The sequence below is a fragment of the Papilio polytes genome, unplaced genomic scaffold (assembly GCF_000836215.1).
Source record: "Papilio polytes unplaced genomic scaffold, Ppol_1.0 DF822289.1, whole genome shotgun sequence".
Taxonomy (NCBI): domain Eukaryota; kingdom Metazoa; phylum Arthropoda; class Insecta; order Lepidoptera; family Papilionidae; genus Papilio; species Papilio polytes.
Genome location: NW_013526915.1, coordinates 3426755 through 3443693, shown reverse-complemented (window position 1 = coordinate 3443693; position 16939 = coordinate 3426755). Strand labels below are relative to the sequence as shown.

The window sequence follows — 16939 nt, the reverse complement described above, 5'->3', positions numbered from 1 at the left end:
CACCTGTAAAAAGTTATTTAACATTATACATAAATACAACGTAAGAATCAATGTAACAAACATAAGAAAAAATATAACAGCGTTTTGCCTATTTATTACGTTTCTTTAAAATGGGTTTCCAATGCACGTACATCTTTAGAACTGTCAAAAAATATTAAAACAGTTACTTCTTGAAACAAACGCCTATTCTAGTCTCTTCCTTCCGCGTTACTTTGTACAAAAACACTTTTTTTAAGACGTAAAGTGGATAAAGACTTCACAAAAAATATGACAATTAGGGTAATGACATCACAGATTAAGAACTTTGATAGACAGAACACTTTTCCGACATTAATACTTATTGTAAAATGTGATTCCTCCAGTTTACTGCACATAGAATCGTTAAATGCCAAGGGAGGCCCTAAGTCTATCTAAATCTTACTAAAGTAAAGTTTAAATGGGTCTTCACTTCTTAATATTTTCAGAACAATGTCTGGAAGTACACATGGACTAAGTTTTTTTTTAATCCGTGCGGATATCGCGGTAGCTAATAATAAGGAAGACAACTTCGGTGTTACAGAATGAAACTGATACGTCCTCCTACCTCCTACCATGGACCAGCAATGAACCACGACCGTTGTGTCCACCACTGGTGGCAGGTGTGTGGTGCGCACCAGTCGGCGACCAGCTATCAGCGAGCGTCGTCGCCTGTATTCTGTTCTTACTGTTCACGTTTTGTTCACGTACGCGTGTGTTGTTTGCAAAATGTTGCCGATCATTGTAAGTGAAGAATTATGATTTTTTTATTAAAAATGTAATACTGCAGATATTATGTACTTATAATTGAAATATTAATTGCTTTTTAAATAGTTATGTTTTCTAGTGGATTAATCTATACTTATGTTATGTGAGGATTTGTTTTTTAACCGACTATTTTATAAGAAAACCAAATTAAAAAAAAATCAGTTTTTAATCAAAATACTTTACAGAGTCTAATTACCAGTTAATTTGATTATGCCATCTTACTAATATTAGGTTTTTTTAGCCTGAACGGTATTGTAGCTTAAACGGCTGAACGGATCTCGATGAAATTTGGCGTATAGGTAGAGGACAGTACAGACACATACCCTACTCACATTTGTTTTTATTTAATTGCGAGCGGACCGAGTCGAGGGGAAAGCTTGTTATAATAATCCCAGTCATTACAATATCCCTAATTTCTCTCTTGGTTAATAGAGATTACGTGGACGTAATATAGTTAATAACAATAATAAAACGTACAAATCATCTTGTGGGATTAAGCATTTTTTTACGTAGCGATGATGCAAGATCTGACCATAAAGTGATGTACCACTTTCTATTCACACAAATTATATCTTGATCTTGTTTTAAAAAATGTTGCCAAATAAACTAGGTTGCAGCTTCTTTGTAAAAGTAGAGTCAAATATACAAAAAGATTACTGAAGGTCACCTCACGAATGTCACGGCTGTGGCTTGATATGACCGTGGCTGAATGCTTGATAGTTTCACTTGAACTTTGCTGTTACATAACTTTCGCACTGCATTTCCTAGTTTGTAACTCCATTCATCCAGCCAGTATCTTATTGGACTGTATTTTTAATCTGTGAATAGCGATTTATAGAGCGGTCACGGTCGCGAAAAGAAGGTTAAACTGACATCGAGTCAACTAGTATTTAAGAAGATTTACATAGTTTTTGTGTTAAAAGTAAAGAAACGTGATTTACTAATGTCTCGTGAAAATAATAAACATTGTGGAACCCGAAATACATATATGTATATACCTATCTTATTTATAGTTTAAATGCGAACGTTTAGGTAAATGGACGGATGTTTGTTAGAGTTTGTATACTCAAGTACTGAATGGATTTTGATAAAATTTGGTATAGATGCATAGTATGGAAGGATACAGAGTCTACTCCCTTTTGTTTTTTTGTTTTTGATACCACGTATACGGAGTTTCGGGCGAAAGCTTTTTAAATATAAAACCTAGTAGCTATATTAACTAGAAGCCGCTTCGCACCATTCACAAATGAAATTTAATACTTTGTATAAATATTTTAAACAGCTATAAGTAGCCGCTCCGTTACGCGCTAATAACGTAGCCGTTACAATTAACGAAGCTACAATTAACGCATTTTACGAAATGTAGTGCTAATCAATGTTGCGTTGCGTTACGCAACGCGTTTCTTGTATGTTTACGCACTGCTTCTTTTACTAAGTTTTTCGGTACGTGAGAAATCGGTATTTCGGATGTTTGGACTCTTACATAAATCTCCAAGCGATATCAATAATGTTTCATTTCCCGTCTAATTCTAGATTATTGGACCAAGGATCGAGGACAATAACCTCAATAAAATTATTAAGAAGTTTAAAGAATCTGTTTCGTCATTTATTTAAAATTTAATATGACTTCATCTCTTAAATCCCGAGTTTAATATTACTCAACTGATTAAAGTAAAGATCTTTTAATTTTTCAATTGTTTAGCTCGTAAGGAGCTTTTCTATTATAAACATTACAATAGTTAAACATTTCAATTTGTTCACAGATCCCTCTAGTCCTTTGTCTTGCAACAAGTGCGAACTCACTGCGAGATAGAATGACAATACCGAGTTACTCGGCTGCCTCCGAGTCTCAGATCAGATTCGCTATTGAGAACAACTACGACGACACAGGTCCCGGGGCGAAGGGCCCAGAGTCCGCCTACAACACATACAGCACTCTAGAAGAAGCACTCGTCAGCTACATCGATGACCCCGACACTAAACTACCTGAAAGCGAAAGAATGAAAGCAATCCTCAGACTCATCAACACACCGAAAGATTACGAAAGATACAATCCAAACCAAGCTATACGCGAACTCCCTAAAAGCGTGGCGGAGTACACTGGGTACAGGAATATCCCGACGATAGCGCCGATAGTATTGAAGAAGCAGCCCTGGCAAAACCAGGTGCTTTACCACAACCCTAGAACTAACATGGGTATATACGACTTGAGAGGAATCTCAGTGAGTAACATAAACTCCGTAAAACCAAGAGATAGGCCGCAAAACTTATACAAATTAGAAGATATCCATATCCCCGGTCAGGTGGGGCATGTGGCGCAAGTGAGCCAGGTGAAGCCTCTTCCCGTACCCAATTACTACCCCTATCTCACTAAGTTCATCCCCGCGCAGAGCCAGTACGAAAACAATCCCCAGCATTCATATAGCTATGGACATAGGGTGAGTTTCCATTATAATAAATTATTTTAACCAAACAACTAATATTGTAAAAAAAACTGCTAACTATGTTGTTAAGGTATTTGGAACATAATGACCAGCTACCATGTAGAATGATAAGATAATCTTTTTAATCATAATATCATATTTAATTAAATTTAATACTAACCATGTTCCATTATCGTTAACATTTAGATTTTGATATTAACTTTGACTCATCAATTTACAATTACTATCGACATTAACTTGAACTTTATTGATAATCTTAATCCATAAGTGTTGCGTCAATCTGTTTTTAAGTTAGCATTACTCATGTAGATTTGTCTCACCGTGACACAAAACTCTCTCTTTGCTCTGATTTACTTTCGCTTTTATGTCATCTTTCAATGACTTACCAACAGCTTTTATACTGCTTCGTTTTATATATTTTTGTACAGTTACTTTAACAACAATTACTTTAAAATAAACAAGTTTTTAAATTTTGAAAATAAAACGCCAACACCTTTTTGTTTGTAAGCAAAATGCCTCGTTGTTACCACAAACAAACAGGAGATTTTTTATTTTTTTTAGTAGTAACTGTAAAATAATTTAAACTCATTGAACTCAAACTTTCCATTGACCTATATTAATAAACCAAGACAAAACACTATCATGTTTTAATAACAATTTAAATGTATTACGTAGAGACGTATTTCTTTGAACTCTATTACAAGTTCCCGCGTAACAATAGATCGTTGTTGAAGAGAGAACACAAGAACAATGGAAAGCAGTGCGGTCGACAATGACTGCAGCCTCCGCTAATAGAGAAATTATAGCCGTTAACAATAACATAACTACTAAACATATTCAATATACAATAAGCAATGGTGCATCAGTGACTAGAACATAAGCCAATTGTAGTGCAAATTTTACAACATATATGGATCATATGAACTGCGATCAAAATCAGCCTAAAACTGAGACAGTCTTCGTACTTCAGAACATTTTTTGCGTTTATAGTTATGTTCTACTTTAGCTCGGTAATAAAAGACTGATTTTATAACTTAAATAACAATGATTGATGACGAATTGATCACATACGACTTAATTTTGTTTCAAATCGTGTGATGTTCGAGGTCAGAGCAACCATCATTCAAAGTTTGTGCTCGAGGCGTGCCTTAGCTGGGGCTGAGGTGCTGGAATTTATAAAGGTCACTTGAATCTCATACATTGTTTTATTAAAACAAAAGATGTAATCTATATTAGTAACTCTCAATAGGTGATACGTAGGTGATATGTAAAGTACGAAATTCATCTTTACGTTGTTAACAAAGTTGGTTTTTGAATTTTTAAAAAATTGTATTTCTGTTATGTGTCTTTATGTGACCTTGAATATGAACAAGGTGGTAAATATCAAATAGGCAATATCACTGCCTTGCGCATGTACTCGTAGTATTAACGACTCTCTTTTTTGTGAAAAATTCTAGCCGCTAGTACAGTCCGGCAATAAAGCGTTACTAAAATTTATAAAAGAGTTACCTATTTGAACTTTTTAATTTTTTTTTATATTCCGATGAAACACTGAATTTTATATAATTTTGTAGTAAAATTCATATTACTAAGTGGCATAGTTTTTTATTCTTTTTATTATTTCTGCAGAGGTCATCTTTGAATTAATATATTTAAATAAAGTGCGTATTGTTGCCACATTTTGACTCACGCTTACGGGTAACTTTTTGTTTTTGCAAAAATACCGTGACGTAATTCAAATTTTTCGTTTATTGGTGTCAAGGCAACGTAACTTCCTTCCATTGAATTTAAAAACGTAGTCACAAAAATTGTTTTTTTATGAACATGCAAATAAAGTCATATTTTGAAATTGAAAATTATGTGACCTCTTTTATGGCACTTTTTTATAATTTAGATATGATTTTTGTGCACATCTGTACCCGCATACTAAGTACACATTTTGCAGAGTACGGGCACATTTTATTGTCATACCAGAGATTAGAGCGGTACTAAATACGCGACCCTGGCGGACGTGAATTTTGTGCTCGCGCGTGAAAGGTTCCGGGTTCAATACTGTAACGTGTTAACATATTTTTTTGCGTATAAGGATATGTAATTGAACTATAATTAAATAGTTACTTTTGCATATCGTTTTAATACACAGAACTTAACATTTAAGATAAACGTAACTTTTTATATTTAAAAATAAATGTCGAATCCAAAAGACAATTTAAAAACACTAAAATAACTTTTGCATACTTTTTTCAATTTCTAAGAGATAATTATGAATAGGAATACAAAACACTTTAATTTTACCGTCTAATACAAAATTACAGATTAAATTAACCTGCCATAAACATCATGACAATGTTTTTTGAAAAGTTCTAAGTTATATGTATTAAATATACAAAAAATGTCAGTTGCATTTCATGCTCTATGACAGGGAAAATAAGACATATAATCGAACTTTAAGCAGTCTGTTACTTAAACATTTAACTAAAGTCCACTGTTTAACTTGTCATATTAAAAAGAAGAATTGAACAAGATAGAAAGAGATTATCATATTAAATTCTCACGATCTTGACATACAAACACACTTCCTCTATATCCATACATTTGCGTATTATGTCGTAACTCCAGCCTATTTTCATGGCCCTTCTTACCGTGGGCTTCTACAGGACACTATCGTATATTTGTCGCAGCTTTCTCAATACGAATGAAAGAGATATCAATAAGATACAATGTCAAGCAATGACATCACACACAGAGGTGTTCAAGACTGACCAAACGATATCAGTTAAACGAGCAGTGGCCAAGTTTATCAGACCGTGTCCGCAGCCGAAACTGTTTTCTAACAATTATACAAGCTGTTGCAACTCATGGTGTGGTATTGTTGATAGTATTTTTTTAATTAATTAACACCATGTATAATTATGTAAGCTTAATTGTGCTCTAATTATGTTCTGCTTTTGGCAATTTGATTTGTCAAAGAAAAGTAATAAGGACGCGCACACCTTTGACTAAACTATCGGACAACTGTTTAGTCTCGCTTTGATTCCTATGAGCTTCTATGCGGACACTTCTCGATTTTTAGTTGTGCAACTAAACAGTTGAATGGGCTGCGAAACAATCGACAATCGCACAACTGTCGTGCGATAATGTAAAGATGTGCGCGCGCTCTTACAGTGATATTTTGCAAGGCGTTGGCACGTGGAGAAAGTTATTATAATATTTTAATACCCTGAGGACAGGCTGAGGACCGCAGTGAAAGTTTGCTCACGTCAAGTAGCCCTGTAGATGTTGCGTAGTGTTATGTTATTTGCAAATATTGATAACAAGAGATTATCCCCACAAATAACATACGTTACATGTCTTTACTGTCACATCCATACTCTTCCCGTTAATAAAATATAGTCTCTGTTACTCAGTGATAACGTAGCTTTTATGGCGATAGAATTTTGAAATCAGTTCAGTAGTTTATGTGCTTATTCAATGCAAAAAGTCAAATATTTCCTCTTTGTAATATAAGAAAGGACGCATATTTGTGACTTAACATTGTTGTGCGATTTTCGATTGTTTCGATGCCAACTGATTAGTTGCACAACTAAAAACGGAGTAATGTGCGCACCTCCATATAAGATCTTGGGAATCAAAACCAGACTAAATAGTTGTGCGAGAGTTTAGTCAAAGCGCTCCAAGTATAGGAAGCGTAGGCCAAGATGATAAAGTTTGTCCAAATGGCAATTACGTATGGAAAAAAAAAATTTAAACTAAAACCGTATTAACGTATTTCGTGTTATGATTGCCCAATATAATCGTTTTAATGTCCATTAATTAATTATATATGTACACTTTAATTGTAGAAGGCCTAATTTATGGTAAACATCTTAATTAGAGCGCGAAGAACATTCTCACAAAACGCTCATGAGAGCCTTCACTTGCACCATCGAAACAAATTCACGGCCGGGAGTACGCAACGCAAGGTGTGGTTCATTGCTCAATTACAATTACAAACGCACATTGAACCTCTAAATAATTATATATGCTAGTAGTTGAACATTTTTTAATAAACTTATAATTTATACGCTAAGAATTTTTATTGTAGTTAGAAATATTTTACGTATATTGCTTTAAAGAAGGGACATTTTCGTTTGCTGTATTCATGGATTGTTGAAACTTTTTACATTTATTTATAAGAAATTCAAATAGACTCTGTTTTTCTCATCTGCATTTTAAATCGAAATTGTTAAATAATGTTCATAAATAGAAAAGAGTTCGTCGGTTCCTAATTACATTTCCTAACTTGATATTCTTATCTCCATTCTTTTAAATTTATTGTTACACTAATTAGTCCAAAAAACATAAACAATTCAAAACATTTCGGTCAATTTATTCATTCATTGTCGATGTAACGCCAGTTACGTGAGTCGCCCAATTTCACCTACAACGTGCGCGTGCGCAGAGTATTAAAAGATTCAAAATTAATACCGGCTTGTGGTTGCAAGTTCATGTCTTTTCAAGTTGGTAACCACTTCAAGTGGAAAACAAATGAGCTTCATCAGTATCCTTCGTGGTATATAAAATTTTGTCTTGCGTAGTATTTTCTGAAGTACCGAGCCGCCATAAAATTTGAATGGTGTTATACACGCCGGCCTTGTTTGTGAACTTGTCACGTATTTACACTGTTACCCAATATGCGTAGGCTTTGTTATGCCGCATATGATTGTATGATAAAATACACAGATATCTTCTTATTTATTCTGTATTCATACACTAGCTGTTGCTTGCGACTTCGCTCGCCTGGAATTAGAAAAGATAGAAAAATATATCCTATGTTACTCACATATAAATTACCATTCTAATGGTGAAAGAATTTTTAAAATCGGCTCAGTAGTTTTTGAGTTATTACAATACATACAAAATTACAAATTTGTCGTCTTCACAATATTAGTCTAGATAGATTTATGTGTGGATGTGTGATATATTTTGCTCAAATTACTCCAATAAAAAAGTATATAACTGTCGATCCCGCAATTACTGTCTAGGCCCGTGCTAAATTCGTCTGCATTAGCTTTGTTAAAAAATTAAAAGAAATTTATTTAATAAGATTACTGTACAACTTAATGTTTTGTTTTCAGAATGCATGGCCACCTCGCGACGAGCATGATCATCACGATTCCCATTTAGAAGCGTCCATGCGAGGATACTATACATTCACGGGCGCCGACGGCAAGCAGCGCACTGTGCACTACACTGATCGTAATCGCGCACACTGATCTGTAAAAATGGATAGGCGAATGTTTGGAAATAACAGCTCTTGCATAGTTCCAAATTAAACGCGCCTTTTGATGTTAATCTAATACTATTAATTGTTCGAAAACTCTTTACAGCGACGAACCGCAACCATAACATAGAGAAATTTTTAGAGATCAGTCAACCTTGTCAAATCTAGCAACGCCATCTAGTGACAACAATTGCAATAACCAAAAAAGCAACCAAAATAATTATTACCAATTTCTTCTGAAATATATTAAAAATTCAAAGTAATAAAATGCAATCAACATTGTCGTTAATCGTATCAGAATAGCTTAATGATTTAGTACGGTAGTAAATGTTTTTTAAAAATGTAATGAGAGTACATAAGAGACAATTTGTAAATAAATTGAAAATTTTGTTTTTAATAATTTTTGATATCAATTCGGTCACCGTTTTCATTTAATATAATCTTGCCATACTTGTTAATTTATTTAAAAACATATTGTAGGTGTTTTCTTTTGTTTGAATAAAGCCTATTATTGATTATGTGTTTTAAATGTAGTTAATTCTAATGTAATTCATTGTAAGAGATTTTTTTAAACTGCTATTGCTATTGTATTTTTCGCGCCTTTCAAAAATTTGCCGCAAAAAGTGTTTCAGACATTTTTTTACTATATTGAGATTAAATTAAATTAATAACTTTATTGTGAATATGGTATATATTTTGGAAATTTCTTAACGCACATTTCCCGGAATCGGCCGCAATCTTCGCAAATATTTTTGACATATAATTTATAAGAGCAACGATTTGTTTTTGTATTTTTGTACTTTGTATAATTTTTTAATATTCTTGTATTTACGTCATTTTGTATGGAAAATAAAAAGATGGAAATACATAATACTATTGTTTTCTTATTTGCTAAAATGGTTAGGAAAAGGAATTAATTTTAACTGTATCTGGCGACAAATTAGCGAATGTTTTAATAACTTTAGGAATTCTCAAATTTGTTTTTATAATTGAGGTTATGATAATAAAACAGTTTTGTATAGAAGCGAAGAGAGTAATTAGGGGAAATCTAGATCCTGTCATAAGATTTACAGTAAAATAAGTAACCCTTTACATACCCTATTTAACAATATAACCTGTTACAGACTTAATGTGGGGCTTACGGTGCAAGTCGAGGATCCAGCAGTTAAAAAAATAGTAACGCCTATCTAAAAGTGATTTGCAATTTCGGAATATCAAAAAATTAAATTATTTGGTTTACATTCTATTGATGGGAATCTCTTAACAAATTAGTTTATTCAACCATACTGGATTATACGTTTTTTCAACGCACACGCATTTCATGCAGAGCTTATACTCTTCGTCAACGCCATCTATTGAGCATGTTTGTTATGCTCAATAGATGGCGTTGTCCACCAAGAATGATTTAAAAATTGAAAACGTAGTATCTTTTATTCCTGGAATCCACTGCTTTTATTTTGATACGAACATTTTTTTAATAGATGTCGAAGGTTATTTATATAAATGTAAATACTATATGATACAATTATAAAAATCATAGCCAACAAATCGGTATGTATCAGTTATAAGCGTTAAGCCGGTTATTGTTATCACCAATATCTGCTGTCAAACTTATCATAATTTATTATTAATTAATCAATTTATCAAAATATATTATCTGTATGACGCTATTTTTGGGGATGTTACATACTTAGTATAAATAACTAGGTATATAGACATTTGAAGAGAATTAAATATGAATTTTTAGTCGTAAAAAATGTAAACTATCATAAAATTTATTTCTTTATATAATACCTATAGTACACCTCAATGTTAGTTTAGAGCATTAACCAAAAAAATCTATCCCAAATATGCAAAATATCAATGAGTTAAACGTAAACAAACAAACATCAGTACAATGCAATTTGACAATACAAACAAACCTCTTGTAGTGTCAAGTTCTGCGAAGCCAAACGGACGTTACGATTGTATTATATTGTTAAAATAAAGGCGGTGTCCTGTCGCGCTGTCACAACACGACACGACAGCAAGCCAACCTGTCGCGCGCTCCGCTGGACCACGCAGCGCTGTTCAAACTGTTAACAAATTAAAAGCATACCCGATAATCATTATTTTAACATACAGTCATAGAAGTAAATCCGATTTGCACGTATAGAAAGTGGTCAACGCAATCTGTAACCAAAAACTATATAAGGAGTTATAGTCAAATGAAAGTTTACTGAAATGGGTAGGAAATAAGCGTCCATAAATAAACTAATTTCAACTCTATTACCATGAATTAAGATTCATTATCGTTTCCCGCGCAATTGACTTATTTTTTTCTGTGCCATTCTTAGTGGACAGTGGAAAATAACTTTTATGCGCGGTATACACATTTGAATAGTTGCGACTGTCAGATATAGATGGTATGGGACCAGTTAGCATTCATACTGTACCAGTTTTTTGCTATTCCATTCCAGTCTACTGACTAAATTTACTGGTCGAGTGTGTACCGGGTATTAGGGTACCAAAGAAGTATACGTCAAACTTAATAAAAAATAAATCCAAATATTTTAACAACCATGGTCATTGGTTGAAGATATAAAAGCAAAATTATAATCAGAAAAGTTTGGGGATCTATGGAAATTGAACTCATTGGTTCGGAACGGCTCGCGGTGTTTTTGTGCGGCGATGCGGCGCGCAGGCGCACATTTCTAATCTAAACGACATATTACCTGAAATATATGCTAAGTTTTTAGTCCAATTTCAGGTTGAAGGTCGTTCATAACATCCTCTATTGTACTCATTTGTCTCTGACTTTGAAGTCAGGACATATTGCCGTATGAGGCTGTGGTATAAAAATGAAAAAAAAAAACAAATAGACGCTAGCATCGTCGATCTATTTACTGCGGAAACAGTCAACTGTTTCTGGTCTTTTTTTTAATTTGTTACCACAACCTCATACGGCAATATGTCCCGCTGACATAAACAGTGGGATGACTGGCTGTAGGGGCGCGCAAAATCCCGGGAACCATTCGCTAAGCCGAGACCTCCGACAGTGAGCGCGTGGCCAATACAATGACAAGCCTACATACTTGTACCAATTTTACAAGACATACTATAACTAGCAATGATGTACAATCAACTCTATTACAACTGTTTAAGGTTGAATATCCAGAGTTGTTGTAAATAATATGCATTATTAAGTTTGTATGTTACCAGGTTATGTCTGATAGGTGTATTCCCTTAGGAGTAGAAGCTTCCCCGAGGGAGCGCCGCATTCCGATGTCTCCGACTCTTATCTAGCGTTGAGATATTTGCACTCAGACATAAATCGAAGATACTTTTTATAGAGTACCATAACTTGTTTTGTTGGTTTAAATAGGTTAAAAAAAAATTTTTTTTTTCAAACCCTGGCTACACTAAAGTAACAGTGAATCATTAAATAAAGTATCTTATAAACACAAGTCCTTCTATAATTAACGGATTTATCGAACGTTTCGATAGTTTAAAAATAAAACTAGTTGACCAAAATCGGTCGTGGTACACTTCATGACAAATAATTGAGAAGGGTGATGACAGAATGATTGCAAAAGAAACCTTCAAATATTAAATAAGATAACCTGACATTAGAAATTAAACCGACAAAAAACAAAGCGAAGTGATATACGGTTCACCTTGGTTACAAACCGCGGACAGTTATTAACCACATCGCATTTGGAATTGAACCTGGACTGGGACCTCACCAGCCACAGTGTCAGCACGACCACCTCACAGACAAGTCTGTCAAAAACCTCACAACAATAAGATCAAGTTACACTTACAAGTTAAATGGACGTTAAAATTAAAAAGATACTCATATTTTTAATCAGGTTCCGTACAATTTATAACCTCATATTTAAGTCTTTGGTAATTACTTTCTTTTATTTCGCACTAAATTAATTAATGATTTAACCTTGCTATTCTAAGTTTACAGGTAGCCCTAACGACAGCTGTTCTAAACGCTCTGCACACTCTTCTTTGTGCCTTTTCAATGCTTAAGGACTGAAGACAACAATTTGATTACCATAATCTCTACACACTAGTGGTCCGTCATTACCTTTAATTTACAAGAATCTTGCGGAACCCCAATGAAATCATCTAAGGTGAGAGTTGCGCGCTGCGCCGGCGCCTACGTCACCCGTCTCTGTTCTAATCTATTCCGACATCCAGAGACGTCCCGACAACCGCCACGTCTTGTACAAAACTGTGGATGACCGCAACAAAACATCAACACTATATTCTAATAATTCAATGTGAATTGAAAACGAATCGACACGAATACAACCCCACTCCTTCATGTCCCTTCTCGCTTGATTAAAATTATTGCACAAGTATAATTGACGGATATAATATTACTTTGTGTTATAACAGCTTAGTCCTTTTACTTCTCTTGTAATGTTTCTTCAGTGCTGAAAGTTGACCGCAACTTGGACATGTGTCCCGGTAAATTATAAGAAATAGCCCTTCTTCGGACTTATCCAGGTCCAAGCTAAGTAATTTTTACGTTTTTCTATGTGTAAATTACTTATGTATGTATATACCTATCAGATTTGTTCGCAATACCCTGTGAATAATTCCACGGTCATGTTCCAAATCAACGGGCAAAGTATCAGTATCAACTAAAAACCAAAAGCTCACTCCGATCTTGATAAAAACACTGACATTGCGTGATTTTTTTGTCCCCCGGTCGCGTCCCCCGCTCCCTGAATGTCCCCCGCGTCTCCCCCGCTGCCCGCACCTCCCCCGCGCCTCCGCTCGTCTTATTTGTTTATCTCGGCACCTTGTCAACTGACTCCATCACTACATAATTAGAGAGACAAGGGAATTTTTTTCGTATTAATTGACCAGTCTGAAGAGATCACTTCAGTTCAAATTCAAACTCTATAGCTTAGGTATACGTTTTAGATTCGCATGCTTTGGAAAGTGCAGTGGCTTTTGACAGGCATCATTTGAGGGCCTTTTTGTGTTTTGAAATATTATTTTTCGGTGACACTGCCATTTTATAATGTTGCTTCGGATATGGTATTTTTTTATTTTTGTCTGGACGAAAACTGTCCGTTAATGCAGGAACATTGTGATTACGGTGACATCTCAGATTATGTTTTTTAATATTTTACGCATATGACATTATCTAACATTATTTAACAACATATAAAATGTAAAAGTCATACTATTTGCTAATTGGAATTTCCATTTATTAAATAACCGGAAACGATTTAGATTATCTACTTAACTAAGATGTTACAATCATTGCTGTTATCAGATACCTACTTTTGTATCATTTCAGATATAACACATAATATATAGGCAGTTTAATTGGAAATTTACTATCAAAGTCTTCGTATTGCATAATAAAAATGAAGTGTTTATTTGGCTAAATGGAACTGCAATTATAAAACTAATCGAAACATTTGTCAAACAGTTATAATGAATATTATATACTAGCAGTAGCCTGCGACTCAACTCAATCAAATAAAAACCAAAGCAAGTAGCCTATCTGTTCTAGACTATTCTCTACATCTATTCCAAATTTCATCAAAATCCATTCAGCCGTTAAAGTGACAGACTCTAACAAACATCCATCTAAACTTTCACATTTATAATATTAGTACATGTACAATAACTCCTTTGAAAAGCAAATAGCAATAGTCTAATTGTATTACATTTAAGCTGGGTTTCTGAAGTTTTTTATCATTACCTAGTGTCTCATTAGTGTTAGGTTGACCTAAAAAATCAATGGAGTAAAATTCAAGTTACGTATTTCGGAAACGCATTTCATGAATTCATCGAACCAAGAATACTAACGAATGGTTAAACGACGCTGGGAAACCAGTCATTAGAGGACTTTAAAAATGATTTTCTAGTTTTTTTTTTCAAATTAATGACAATTCAAATTTGCACCAATAACGTGTTCGAACTTTATTCTAATTGTGAGAACGTGAATGCATAGCTGCCGTAGCTGGTTTCCAACATACAGACAACCGGACCGACAGATAACAATGATTAATTACTTGCGACTTTATAATGCATTATAATAGAATATAGTTAGAGCGTGCGCACACCTGAAACTAAACTATCGGACAACTGTTTAGTCTCGCTTTGATTGCTATGACCTTGGAGGTGCGCAAACTACTCGATTTTTAGTTGTGCAACTAAACAGTTGAATGGGCTGCGAAACAAACGACAATCGCACAACAATTGTGCGATACTTTAGTCAAAGGTGTGCTCTTAATACTAGTAGCTTTTTCATTATGAAAACCTGCCAGAATCTTTCGTGTTATTTAAATAATATTTATATTATTACAGATTTCTTAGCCTCATATTCACAAACAGATCACAAGAAACTACAAACATTAAATTAGTTTTTTACGTCATTTGCCATACTAGTAAGTGGGGACTTAAATTCGCTGAAATGGCGAAGTGACCGCTGCTAACATCCGCAATTGCGTTGCGCCTACCTTTAATCTACGTAGGAAATTAGACAGCAATAGGGTATTTTCTCTTCACGTTATACGAGTTAGTAGCGAAAGGTGTTTTATTTTATTTTAGGTAGATTTTGCAACGTATCCCCCGTGAGAGACGTTGTTAAGGTAAATTTAGCTGAGCAAAGTTGGTCCGTCGGAGCAAGACGGATGGGCCCAGCGCGCGTCGCTCCCGGGGGAGCGCCCGGCGACCGGCGACACACACACTGGTAACAAGGACGAATGTTTACTCATTTATACGTAAATTATAATACTGAAATAAAGATAATCATCACGTTTTTTTTTTTTATTTTTATGATATAAAAATGACTGGCAGTTCATAAAAATGTCATTAATTAAAAAAAAACTTTCGATTCTTTTACTCTTTGAAGTTCATGTTTTTGTTTTCAGCAATTCTATTTTAAAACTAGGTGTGCCTATTTTCTATCTTTTATTAACCGACTTCAAACAGAAGAAGGTTGTCTTGGCCTGAATTTGTTTTTTTTTATGAAATGTTTTTTATATATAGACTGTATAAATTAATTGCTTGAATCAAAAAATAAGTAAGCAGTATTAATAAGGACATTATCTTCGGCCAACTCGATAGTGAACGCAATGATATCGACTTAGGAAATACCCAAATTTATCTTATCTGTGACGTCAATAGTCCATATTTATTTGCGTTTGATTTATTTACACTTTTCATTGAAACGGTAGTAAGTTTCTAGAAATGTTATCGACATGTGCGCATGCAATTAAATGTAGACATTTAAAACTTGTATGGCACAAGTTTTGAAGTGAAAAAAAAACCATGTAGGCACAGATAATACAATACAAATAAAGTAAAGGCAATTTGAAAACGTCGTAGTCCCTATCCATAATCAAATAAAAACAGTCATCTTTTAAATTTTAATGTGAAATTTCAGGTCAAAAACTTAAATATAAAAATTCGACCATTTGCAGCAGTTTACTTGGGTACTTATTTTCCCGAATAAAAGTTTTTAGTGCTACACAGACCTATGTTAGTCTACAACATGGCGCTATAAAGTAATTAAAACTAAAAATCCATAAACAATGTTTAATATTCATAATGATCTCACGGGTGTGTTCCCACGGCCATAGACTACGCTACAGTTTTACTGCGCACTACTGGAGACAAAGGGGCCGCGAGATAAGACGCGATAACCAGAGACAATATTTGTCTATTGATTAGTTGACAACAATCAGTTCCTTGTTACGTCAGCCCACCGGGGATCAGACGCACATCGAATTTATGCTTTTAACACAAAATGACTGTTCATACACTTCATGCCTGGTATCACACTTGGCCAATACAATTGAGCTGTAGCGAATGTTAGGTAGTGTTCACATTATGTCAGTTGATTACCCGTTTTTATATTATACCAGGTTTTTATTGTATACCAGGCATTAAATTAAATTGGAACGCTTTGATCACGATAAAAGGAATACGGGATACTGGAACAGTTATAATTTCAAAGCTTATTTCCACTTAGTAGGTTCTTTAATATTTTTTTTATCTGCAGTATTAAATTCAAGGTTTCATTTTACTACAAGATTAAAACTACATATTTCTTATTACTTATTTTTCAGATCGCTTTTAATATGACGTCTAAATTATGAGAATTTCGTTCATTTCTACATAAAAATTATAATGAGTTATCACATAGTAGTTACAGGCCATTAACTTAAGCATATGGTATCCCATTCACGTTACAAAACCGCAAATATTTAACGTCTGTAGTTACTAGTTGTGACGCGTGTTCAGACAAAACAAGCAGTCAAATCAATTACAAACTCGCTAATTAATCACCGGGCGCTCAATCACGCCGCTGTCACGCTGACAACTGCCAAATTTGACACCTGTCAAGTTTGACAGCTCAAGGTTCCGCGCGGTATAGGGTTAACATTTAATGGAGTGATGTTTTAAAATACAAATTGGTTAAAGC

General features: G+C 34.2%; 1 protein-coding gene across 1 annotated transcript; it reads left to right on the top strand.

Moving 5' to 3' along the window:
• The first annotated feature begins 627 nt into the window (after positions 1 to 627).
• Positions 628 to 9010, top strand: LOC106106328. The gene is made up of 3 exons (XM_013286902.1): positions 628 to 759; positions 2547 to 3221; positions 8345 to 9010. Exons 1-3 carry the CDS (start codon positions 745 to 747, stop codon positions 8480 to 8482), a joined length of 828 nt encoding a protein of 275 aa, XP_013142356.1. The 5' UTR covers positions 628 to 744; the 3' UTR covers positions 8483 to 9010.
• Positions 9011 to 16939: the final 7929 nt, after the last annotated feature.